At 40.8% G+C, this 10,908-nt stretch overlaps 2 protein-coding genes across 3 annotated transcripts; one reads left to right on the forward strand and one right to left on the reverse strand.

Annotated features, from left to right (window-relative positions):
• The first annotated feature begins 45 nt into the window (after positions 1 to 45).
• On the forward strand, positions 46 to 6,408 carry pabir2 (PABIR family member 2). The gene is made up of 10 exons (XM_079745350.1): positions 46 to 1,012; positions 1,190 to 1,268; positions 1,361 to 1,414; positions 1,602 to 1,645; positions 1,775 to 1,829; positions 2,349 to 2,450; positions 2,621 to 2,706; positions 4,417 to 4,481; positions 4,570 to 4,666; positions 4,999 to 6,408. Exons 1-10 carry the CDS (start codon positions 888 to 890, stop codon positions 5,132 to 5,134), a joined length of 843 nt encoding a protein of 280 aa, XP_079601476.1. The 5' UTR covers positions 46 to 887; the 3' UTR covers positions 5,135 to 6,408.
• Positions 6,409 to 6,834: 426 nt separating this feature from the next.
• On the reverse strand, positions 6,835 to 10,581 carry mospd1 (motile sperm domain containing 1; the record flags this gene model as incomplete). Of its 2 annotated transcripts, none has more annotated exons than XM_079744337.1 (6): positions 6,835 to 7,483; positions 8,106 to 8,267; positions 8,786 to 9,018; positions 9,323 to 9,398; positions 9,486 to 9,708; positions 10,489 to 10,581. In XM_079744337.1, the coding sequence occupies 6 exons, from the start codon at positions 10,579 to 10,581 to the stop codon at positions 7,452 to 7,454; spliced, it is 819 nt and encodes a 272-aa protein (XP_079600463.1). In that variant the 3' UTR covers positions 6,835 to 7,451. The 2 variants fall into 2 exon arrangements, with proteins under 2 accessions (XP_079600463.1, XP_079600462.1); XM_079744336.1 differs by having other exon boundaries at positions 10,454 to 10,573.
• Positions 10,582 to 10,908: the final 327 nt, after the last annotated feature.

The raw sequence follows: 10,908 nt of genomic DNA on the forward strand, positions 1-10,908 counted from the left end.
ATGGGCGTGAACTTTGTGGTAGCATTGATAGCCACTGTAAAAGCATCTGTGAGGAACACCGTTTTCGGCGCCGTCCAGGATATAATATTATACGGTTTTCTTTGTTAGACGAGGTTTGAGGCATTGCCATGTGGGGATGGCTTTCAAGCTGATGGACTCGTGTGTTTAGTTGGCGAATTGTTTGTAAGGCCTGTGGACATGGCATTGTGGCTTGCACCTAGCCTCTTCCAGCTAGCGAGCTGAGTGGCCTAGAGAAGACTTGCTTTAGAGTAGCGCAGTGTTAGCTTCCCTCAGCTAATGCACTGTGGGCTATAGTAACGTTAACATTAACTAACATCGTCGTTCAGTTCAGTTTAAGTTTTGTTTTTCTTCTTAAACCTTTGCTATTCATAAGGACACTTTACGTCGCCTTCTTCCCTGGTTAGTGGAACTCACCTGAAGCGATAGCATGCAAGCGTCGTTCCAGAAGTTACCTCGTCAGTCGATGCTGTTCTGCTCACTCGGACTAACGGATCGCTAGCTAACTACCGGGCATTGTGCGTTGTGTAGCTGGAGCATGCTAACCAGAACCAGGAAAGTTGTTACCTGGTCATAACGTTGGTCATAACCGCAAGGTTAGAATAGGGCAGTGGCACTTGTTGGGGTTTAAACGCCTAACGCTTGAGACAACGTGTGGTCGTTCACATACCACATGCATGGCCATTAACGCTACGATGTAATGCAACACAGGGCCTGGTGGTTTGGGCCATGTTTACTGCTGCTGAAGTGTTTGCCTGTCTATAACGTCTGCTCAATAGTTCATTGAACACTAAGACTTTGTAAATGGTCAACCGACAGCCCTCTAGAGTTAGAATTAGTTTCGTTGGATTAGTGTTTCCACTATCAAGATGAACAATCCTGCAGTTATGACACAAGAAAAGATGGAGTTGGATCTTGAAATTCCAAATTCACTTGTCCAAACTGATGGACAATTGAGAAGATCGAACAGTGCACCCATGATAAATGGCCTAAGGTCTTTATTTTTTCATTTGGACCTATGCTCATTATATCATGTCTGAATTACTGATCTTTAGTTGGAACCGTTTCCGATTTGAAAGCTAATTTTGCAAGTTCCAATGAATTAATCCTTTGGTTCTTGATCAAATGCAAGGTATGCCGTTGTTTGTGATTTGTATACTCATCATTACAGTGACAACTGTCAAGTGTTCCAGCGAGAGGTACTTCGCAGCAGGAGAAATAGCACCACTGTTGTCAACAGGCCCAATATGGTATTAAATTAGTTTATTATGCACACACAATCAGCATTCTTTCTTTCTGTTATTTGACAAATTGAATCCATCCCTGTAAACACCATTTCCAGGTTCCATCATCACCCATTCGAGTGCCCAGCACAAGACTTCATCAGATAAAACAGGTGAGGACTCTTGTCATGAGCACAAGTTATAATACACATGGTGTTTTTAATTTGATATTTCATGTTGTCTTGCTTTCAATCCAACAAGTGGAACCACATGGATAACAGGTTGCCATGTCTAGCAGCTATACTTGAGTAATACACAATGTAAGGATATCCATTTCTTAAATAATGTTTTATTTTGCAGGAGGAGGGTATAGATGTAATGAACAGGGAGACCGCTCATGAGAGGTATGTCATTTTATGGAATTTCAAATGGGGGGCGGGCCTTTTTCTGGATTCAACTTGGCATCATGCATCTTGTGGAGGGTATGGCTGCCTTGCCACGCTCCAACGTCTTGCTCCGCCTGTGTCCTGCAGAGAGGTGCAAGCAGCAATGCAGATGAGCCAGTCCTGGGAGGAAAGCCTCCATCTGGTAAAGCAGGATCCATGTTATCCATTTTAAGCCTTAATTGACTCAACCGTTGCAATTTGTTCGTGGCCTCCCTATTGATGTTTTTGAGAAGGTCTGTGCATATAGAATTTAAAGTTTCAGTAACTGTTCGCATACCTCATAAGTTACTGTGGATGTTTAAAATTGTTAAGAGAAACCTGCTTGTGGTAGAACCTTTTTTGATGATTCCCACTCCATGACTTTCTGTTCAAAAAAAAATGATGCATGTTAGGACCTATGGTCACGGTTGTCCATTCTCTTTCATTGTAGAGTTTGGACACACATAAACATGCTAGATTAACTCTTGGAGTTATCAGGGCCACCAGTCTCTCGAGGACAGCCTGAGTCGGTAGTATAATACTCCAACATGTTATTTCCTAATGACACGTGCGGTAAATGGGGATTCTTTACTCAATTCTTGCATACGGCCCTGTAATGGCTTGGCATGTGACCAGTCGTCATTCAGAACTGGTTCTTACCTCTTTATTCACCGTCTTGCAGAGCGACAACGATTTGGAGAAGTCTGTGTCGTCGTCTCCAAAGAGAATCGACTTTGTGCCCGTCTCCCCCGCCCCCTCCCCGACCAGAGGGATCGGCAAGAAGGTGCAACCCTCTGCTCCCTTTGTCGTGTTGATGCCCTATTTCTTATGTTGATGCTCTGCTTCTTATGTTGATGGTCCCCTTACTTTGGTGGTCTGGCTCATGATAGTTTGACTGGTTTTGAATTTCATTAGGAGCTAACTGTTATCTGTTGTTTGTGTTGTTGCGAGCAGCAGTGTTTCTCTCCTTCGTTACAAAGTCTGGTGAGCAGTAACGGCCTCTCTCCCAGCCCCATCCCCAGCCCTACCCGGCGCTTCAGGTGAGCACTACTTGTTCTTTGACCCGAAGTGACCGGTTATTAACCCTCTAGCCAGTAACAGGGGAGGCATTTATCCTTTTAAATAGTAGATCCTGTGTAAAATGGACCTGGAATATGCTTAGTATGATAACGGGTTTGAATGTTCGTTTGGGAGCAAAAAAGCGCATATAGACGCATTCTTAAGTTGGCGGTTTTAAGCAGATTCTACCAAAACCCTATACACTTGGAATGATAAGGGGCTATCGTGATAATAAATAAATTGCTATTTTAAACCACTTACACGGCTAGAAGTAGCTCCACACTTCTTTGGTAGTATAATAAGGGTCTTAACATAAAACGAGGCATTGATAACTTCGTAAGTGTACAGATTGTTTATTAAAAAGGACATTTTATACAAACAATACCATCAGTAGTTCACCCGTCGACGCAATCTTGTCTTTTAGACTTGATAAGTCAATTGGCGAACACAGAGCTTGCGTGTTCTTAACCGATGTAAGGCTGTACACGCAAGCTCTGTTTGCTAATCGACTTATCGAGCCTTAAAGGACAATTCCGGTGTAAAATGGATTTGGGATATGTTTTGTATGATAACGAGTTGGAATGTTCGTTTTGGACCACAAAAACCGCATATAGACGCATTCTTCAGTTGACTGTTTTAGCCGATTCTATCAAAACGCTATGAACTTGGAACGATAGGGGCATGTGTATGGTAAAAACGAAATCACTATTTCAAACAACTTAAAAGGCTAAAAGAAGCCAGACACTTTTTGGGCAGTATAATAAGGGTCTTAACATATAAAACGAGGCATTGATAACTTTGTAAGTGTAAAGATTGTTTATTAAAAAGGACATTTTATACACAGAACACATCACCCGTCGACGCCATCTTGTCTTTAAGACTCGATAGGTAGATTGGCAAACACAGAGCTTGCGTGTTGCTGACGGATGTCAGAATCTGTGTTCGTCAATCTACCTATCGAGTCTTAAAAACAAGATAGCGTCTACTGGTGATCTACTGTGTCGGGCTACTTTTAGCCTTTAAAGTGGTTTAAAATAGCCATTTAGTTTTTACCATAACACATGCCCCTATCGTTCCAAGTTCATAGCATTTTGATAGAATTGGCTTAAACAGCCAACTGAAGAATGCGTCTATATGCGTTTTTTGTGCTCCAAAACGAACATTCCAACTCGTTATCATACAAAACATACCCCAGATCCATTTTACATCAGATTTCCCTTTTTAAGGCTGGGACTCCAGCAGACCTAGACTATCCTGCACCAGTTTCTTGTTATTTTTAAGTTATTATTCAATGCGTTCGGTATTGGCAATAATAATAGACTGGTAGGTTGACCATCTTAATGTTGACTGCCAGCATTAGGTTCAGTATGAGGTTTATAATTGCGCAGCATGGTGCTACTCAAGTTACAAGGGACTGCATGAATCCCAGTAGGATCTCCATCTATTGAAAGGCTGTGCATTCAGTCTGTATGTTAGGACCTATGGTCACTGTTGGCCATTCCCTTTCATCATAGAGTTTGGACACACATAAACATGCTAGATTAACTCTTGGAGTTATCAGGACCACCCTTGAGGTGTGTCAAATTGTCAAAATGTAATAGAAACTAATTTCCATGAAGAAGTGTGGAAATTCTATGCATTATGATTTTAAATGCAGTATAAATAAATATTTCTGGTTTGCTTGTGTTTAGCCGTCGCAGTCAAAGTCCGATTAACTGCATCAGAGCCAGCATACTGGGGCCAATCAAACGCAAAGGTACGGTTGCCAAATGCTGTTGGTGAAACACCTTTTGGTTTCTGTGAAAGGCGCTGTAAAACCTTTTAAATGTTTATTTGTTTTGCAGGGGAGATGGACATAGAAAGCCAACCTAAAAGGCTCTTTCAGGGAACTACAACCATGTTGTCGACAGATATATCCCACCTGTCGGATGTCAGTTCCTGGTAAGGCGTTTGTTCCCAATCAGAATAGCCTAAGATACTCTCCTTCCCGTGTTCCTGTTGCCTTCAAGATGTTTTAAGTGTTGGCCTTGGAAAATGTTGTTTAGCCTATATACAAATTGTGTCATATTTGCTTTAATCCACCAAGATAATTAAGACTTGTAGTACTACATTATAAATTGGAATCCACTAGGATATATTTACAAGCCGTGATGCTGTACCCATTCCATGTTTTAACTCTTCGTATGATTATTGCAATTTCTGTGTTGAATTGGTTTGCTTTGGCTGAGCAAATGTAATGTTAGGGTATAATCACGTTAAATATTTTCCCTCAGTCCAAGCCCAGAATTGCTGGATGGCAGCCTCAGCAGTGTGTGCTCTTCCACTGGATCGCCTGGCAAAATGGAGGGAGTCTCGCCTTCCTCCAGCAATTCCCCCTTCACATCCCTCCAGGACCTGTCTCCTAAATGAACAAGAAGACTTGCAAGATACACTAGAGCAGGATAAAGAGATACTAGAGTAAGATAAAGATGAAGTGGTAAAACAACGGTCTCCATCTGAGGAGGGGGAAGATTGTGTTTCCTTCTCTGACCCTCCTTCACCTAGCTTTAGTTTAAGTGGATTTTCTCCATGTTTTGCTTTTGTGAGGCTGGTGGTTTGGCTTCAGGTTTGAGGGTCCCGATATGTCTGAAAGGAAACAAAAGCCATGGTTGTGTGCTTTGCTTGTAGAGACACAGGTGGGACTGTTATGATGGAGGAATGAGGAAGACGTTATGGGCACCAGCTGCTAGTTGTGGAGTTTGTTGTTAATGGTGCATCGCTTCATAGTGATACTGTGTTTCCATGTCTATACTGCCAATGTATCAGCTGGCTCTCCCGCGAGAGACATTAAGCACTGGACAAAAAAAAAGACTATTTGGATGTGTAGAATGCCCGGTTTGTGCTGGAAAACGTTTGTTCAAAGGCCTATTGTCTGTACAGTCTGCAGGTTTTGTATGAAAGGATTTAAATTATTTTTGTTCCTCTTGCTTTATTGTACGTATATGTGTATATATTAAACCTTGTCTAATATCATAGTTTTAATTTGGTTATTGGCTGTGAGGTTGAACACAAGGCACAGACCTTTAGCACGCCACCAAATTCATGGCCGAGGAGGCCTAAGTCAGCGTTCCTGGTTACAATTTTACTGTATTGGAAGTTGTTCGTAACACGAGTTTTCTGTTCCCTGTATTTCATAATTTTTTTTATGCCATAGGCTGTAAACTGTGTTGAGATTTCCATGCCAGCTTGTCATACTTGCTGCCAGCTTGTCAAACTCGCTGCAAGTTGAATTGCCTACTGTTGGGGCAAAAGACTAGACTTGGCAGATGATCAGACTTAATCAGAGAATGCTCTGTATTATTGGGATTGAAACTTTAAAGGCTGCTCCGTTGCTGTTTATACATAATTGTATGCTGAGTAACATTTATGTGCATACAATTTCTTCCTCTGATACTGGCACAAACATTTTAGGGAAAAGATATTGACTTTTTTTTTTTTGTTTTTCCTGATTCTGCTTTGGTTCGTTTGAAAAAGAGATTTGATGCAGAACCTGTTCCTGCAGTGATGTTTCAGTTGTATGTGAACCGTATGTGGGAAAGTTCTAAAATAAACCCATTTATTCTTGTCGAAGTGTAGAAGTTCTGTCTGTTAGTAATTTGGGACTTTATTCTGTACCGGAACTTGATTAATAGTTTTTCCGAGTGATTCCTTGAGAAAGGCAAAGTCAATGGACAGTTCTTCCTTTTGGACCTTTTAGCTTTCGATCTTAAAGTAAGGAGGTGATGGTATATTCGTGTTTCCACCTTTCTTTAGAAAGGTGGATTTTTCTGCCTCCTTTTTTGAAATCATATCTACTCTGCAGTCCATATCGTTTATTTCCACTAGTTCTGGTCGTCAATTTGCCCCAATGGAAATGTATTTAAGTGTCCTTATATTGTATTATAAAGGCAGACACCTTGCTACGGTAGTGTGGTAACCATAAATGATTCAGTTTTTTGAATATCCAGCATTAATACAATTATAAGTTTTGTTCCCACAAGTATACGTACATCTGGGACACTACATCACAAAGTCAAAAGTTCCTGATGTTTCTCATAGATAAAGTATTTACTGATCTGAAGACGTTGAGACTTTATTCAACATTTAATGAAGAAGCCAGTACAACATTTGAACTGTCATTAAAAAAAATGGGTGAGATTCAAATGCAAGTACCTGCATTAAGTCCTGAATCTACACTAGTCTAAAATTCAATAATATGACAGATGAACGTGTTAACCTATAACAAAACTGAAATGGCTTTATATACATGTAGCGTAAGACAACAAAAATGGCTTTATATACATGTAGCGATTTGCATGAAAACTTAACCAAGTTTATCATATTCTGTCAAATGGTGGCAAAGGAAGTACAGACACAGGGAATATATAACATTAGTATACAGCTGTAATGCAATGTCCCTTATTATACTTCACCAGCCCTTTCTAGGGCCCAAAAGGCCAGTCCCTCGACCGGAGAGATCCTTGACCCCGGATCTAGAGGTCATCATTGTCTGTGTTTGTTCAATGATAATGTTAATTCATATAAATACATTTCCACAAGTAGGCAAAATGAATATGCTTGAAGGAAGGGGTCAGAGATGAACAGATATCCCAGGACCCTGTTCCCTTACTGCCAGCTGCAGAGTGGTACACATCCCTTGGTATTACAGGGCTCTCTCCTCCCTCGTATCTCTCCAAGCTCACTGGTTTCATGTACGCAGGATGACCATTGTGAGAAGACCTGTAAAATATAGTTGATTTAAGCAGATGCTTAGAGCAGCCCAGGTGACTTGCAGTTGATTTGAGTTAGATGTCATAATGAAGGGAGGGGTTCAGCGGTTTGCAACAAGGATGCCTAAAAAAACGTTTTTAACCCTGAACGATGCAAGTTTTCCCATTAGAAAACTTTAGCGGCATGGTTATTAGCCATAACTGTCCTCTGAAAATGTCAATGTATCTGAATGACATCTAGACTCACTTTACTTACTGCAGAACTACCATCGTCCAAACAGGTATTCCTGGAATGATTTTACATGCCCTTATTAAAGCCAATATATCCTGTTCTTTTTACAGAGTTTTGCTATGAAACCGGAAATGTCCATCCTACGCAATATAAACTAGCATTGACATTTATACACATAAGATAAAATTGTATTTTGTCATTGAAATTTCTAAAATGATTAATTACCCAGACTTCCATCGATGGATGAACTCAAATATGGTTGTGGTTTATTCGTGAATCACTTTCTATTTCAGCCTTCTTTGAAAGAAGTAAATGGCTGTAGTAGAAAAGTCCTATAGTGTACGTTTAATACTTGTGGTGTTTTTGCATGCATCTATCTCTGCGCTTGCATATCACTCACCTAAAACATAAGCAGCGACTAGTTTCTTGTTAACACTTAAGTGGAGGTAGACAGGCACAGTGGATTCTTCGTCCCCCAAGGTGGGAAGCATCAGGGCAGCCACGCAAACCAGCCCCAGCAGAACAGTCAACAGACTGGGTCCTCCGGCAACAGCCCGGCTTTCTGGAAGACACACGCACACACATGCACAGACACATATAAACGCACAATGTGAAAAGAATCCAAATTGGGCCATCAAAGATGTACTCTTCTGTTTTTCTAATATAGATAAGGGGTGGAATAAAATATATATATAATATATATATATTGTGGTTTAGCACATGTGACCATGTGTTGTTGAATTCTGTTCTGTTTTCTTTGCATAAGAACAGCAAGTACAAATATTAACTAATTATGGTGCTGATAATGAAACACCAATAGTTACCAAAGTAAGAATAACTAGAAAGTATTTGCAATTGTAATTTATTGCTTACAAACATTAATTATATTATATATAAGCGAGTTCAATTCACATGACATTTACACTTGAGACCAGATGCAAGAACCAAACCTTGTTAACAGTACATCTTCCTTAATAAATTACAGGACACCAGAGGAGACAAACAGAATCTTTGGTGCGACCCAGTGGCCATTTAAGAACATTGCACCAAAATCTCAAAAATATTACAATCTCTACTAACCTGTCTGAAATGCGGTCTGCTCAAAGAACACGCTGTCTGCCAGCTGTTCCTTCAGCCTGCGCTCTTCTTCCTGAGGCCGGGGGTGCGGGGGGTCCTGTTTGGCCGACGGCTGCAGCGTTGCGGAGACCTCCTTGCGACCCAGGGCCTTCCGCTGGCTCTGCTCCGACACCTGGAGTCTGAACTTATCGTAAACCCCATAATGGCAGGGACGTACATCCCTATGTCGGATCACTCTGAGACCATAAAGAGGAAGAGAGAGCAGTTAATTAGCAGTGGTAGTCTTTATATCATATCAGCTAAAGAACAGATACAAAATAAAACACAGAAACACCAAATAACCTTGTCTTTCTGATTCCTATTGCTACTCTGCACTCACTTTTTAATGTTACTCCAGTTTCAATCGTAGGCTTTGAATGTCATCAGCCTCACCTGTAAGTCACTTTGGATAAAGAGGTCTGCTAAATGACTAAGAGTGAATATTGTAATAGATAATGTACACTACAATACATTGTGATAGACTTGTAATCAATTACTCACATGTCAACGCGGCACTGTGGCTTAACAGCTCCAGTTGCATCCACCACAGTGTACTTGTTTGGCGCTGTGCATAGCACTGAGAGAAAAAATCAAAAAATATTCACACCAACCTTAACAATAAAACTATTCAACTGGTTAGATTGGATGTAATCTTCCCACTGACCTTTAAATTTAAGTGCAAACTCATAAGGGTTATAGAGTGTGAGCACTTGTTTGTGAGAGTTCTGCTCATCTGCATAGAAGACCAGCTCTGTGGGGAACACAAACACAGGAAGGCTTCCCTCCACGAGCTCAGGCTGTCGATTCTGCTGCTGGGGCTGCATTTGCTCCAGCTGAGCCCCCTTTCTCCTTCCCGTCCGAGGTCTTATGGGCCCCTCTTCACTCCACTGAACGACACAGATGTGTGATATGATATCCCTAATTCAGAAATGTCACTCTTTGCCTTCAACGTATGGCCATAACATCCAAGCTTTGCTTAGATGTTCTACCTAGGTTATATCTAACTCGTGAATCTTTACAATGTCAAAATGAAAGGAGGTAAAAAGACAACGAATATAAGGTGACTATAAACAGCAGCGCGTAGTTAGTCGCATGTGTTTTCCTCAACTGCAGAACTGACTCATGTCGCAACCCCTCATAAAAGACCCTGTCGTACGTATATGTATTATTCTAAGTATCCGTGGTAACGCTAATGCATTGCAGAAGCCTCTTTTCATAATACAAATTAAACGGCGGAGTATTTATCAACGTCCCTCACAGGGTTATAATAAAAAAAACCTTTTTTCATGTATATCTCAAAGACATTGGCAGTATAAATACATGTAATATTATATAATGGGCAAGCACGTTACTGGGGTAATATTCATGTGAGTAACGACTGATCACTATGAGCAACGTGTTATTGGTGATTCCACTTGTTGGTGACCCATACACCGCTGATACACACCACACAATCAGCAGCCCTCAAGGCAAGGAATGACAATTGCACTGTAATGCTAATATTGTGTTATGATCAAGCTAGCAGGGGACGACAACACAACTGGTAGCCACTTCATAAAGCTAATACTTGTCACTATTACGATCGCGATATACATCACTCAGAGAATACATATACCATCAACGAAGGTTTACCTTGTTACTGTCAGTAGTGCCCTGTTTTAGTTTGGTGTCGCTAGTGTTTTTGTTGAACTCGGATCCCACCCTGTTATGTTTCTCTTGCTGCTTCTTTTGTCAACATATGCTGCATACGCGCGTTGCATGCTGGGACATCCGAGGGAGAAGACATTCCGCCAGACTGCTCATGACGTCAACAACCACACGCTCGCTTGGATATGGAGATTGTTTTAGTTTTTCTCCGTATTTCTATCGACAGTTTTTTAATCACATTGTTTTTTTCAGTGAGATGTTTTCAATAATACAAGTTATAAAGATCGAGTACATGTTCCGACTATGATAAATAAGTAATCAATACAACTGTGATGTATTTGATTTTAATATGGAAATCAACAACAAATGTGGGATGTACACATTTACTCAAACAGGACAGGTCCTCGGGCCTATCAAGTGGAACCATGCATTTGCAAAAA

Source organism: Pollachius pollachius, assembly GCF_949987615.1.
Source record: "Pollachius pollachius genome assembly, chromosome: 10".
NCBI lineage: Eukaryota > Metazoa > Chordata > Actinopteri > Gadiformes > Gadidae > Pollachius > Pollachius pollachius.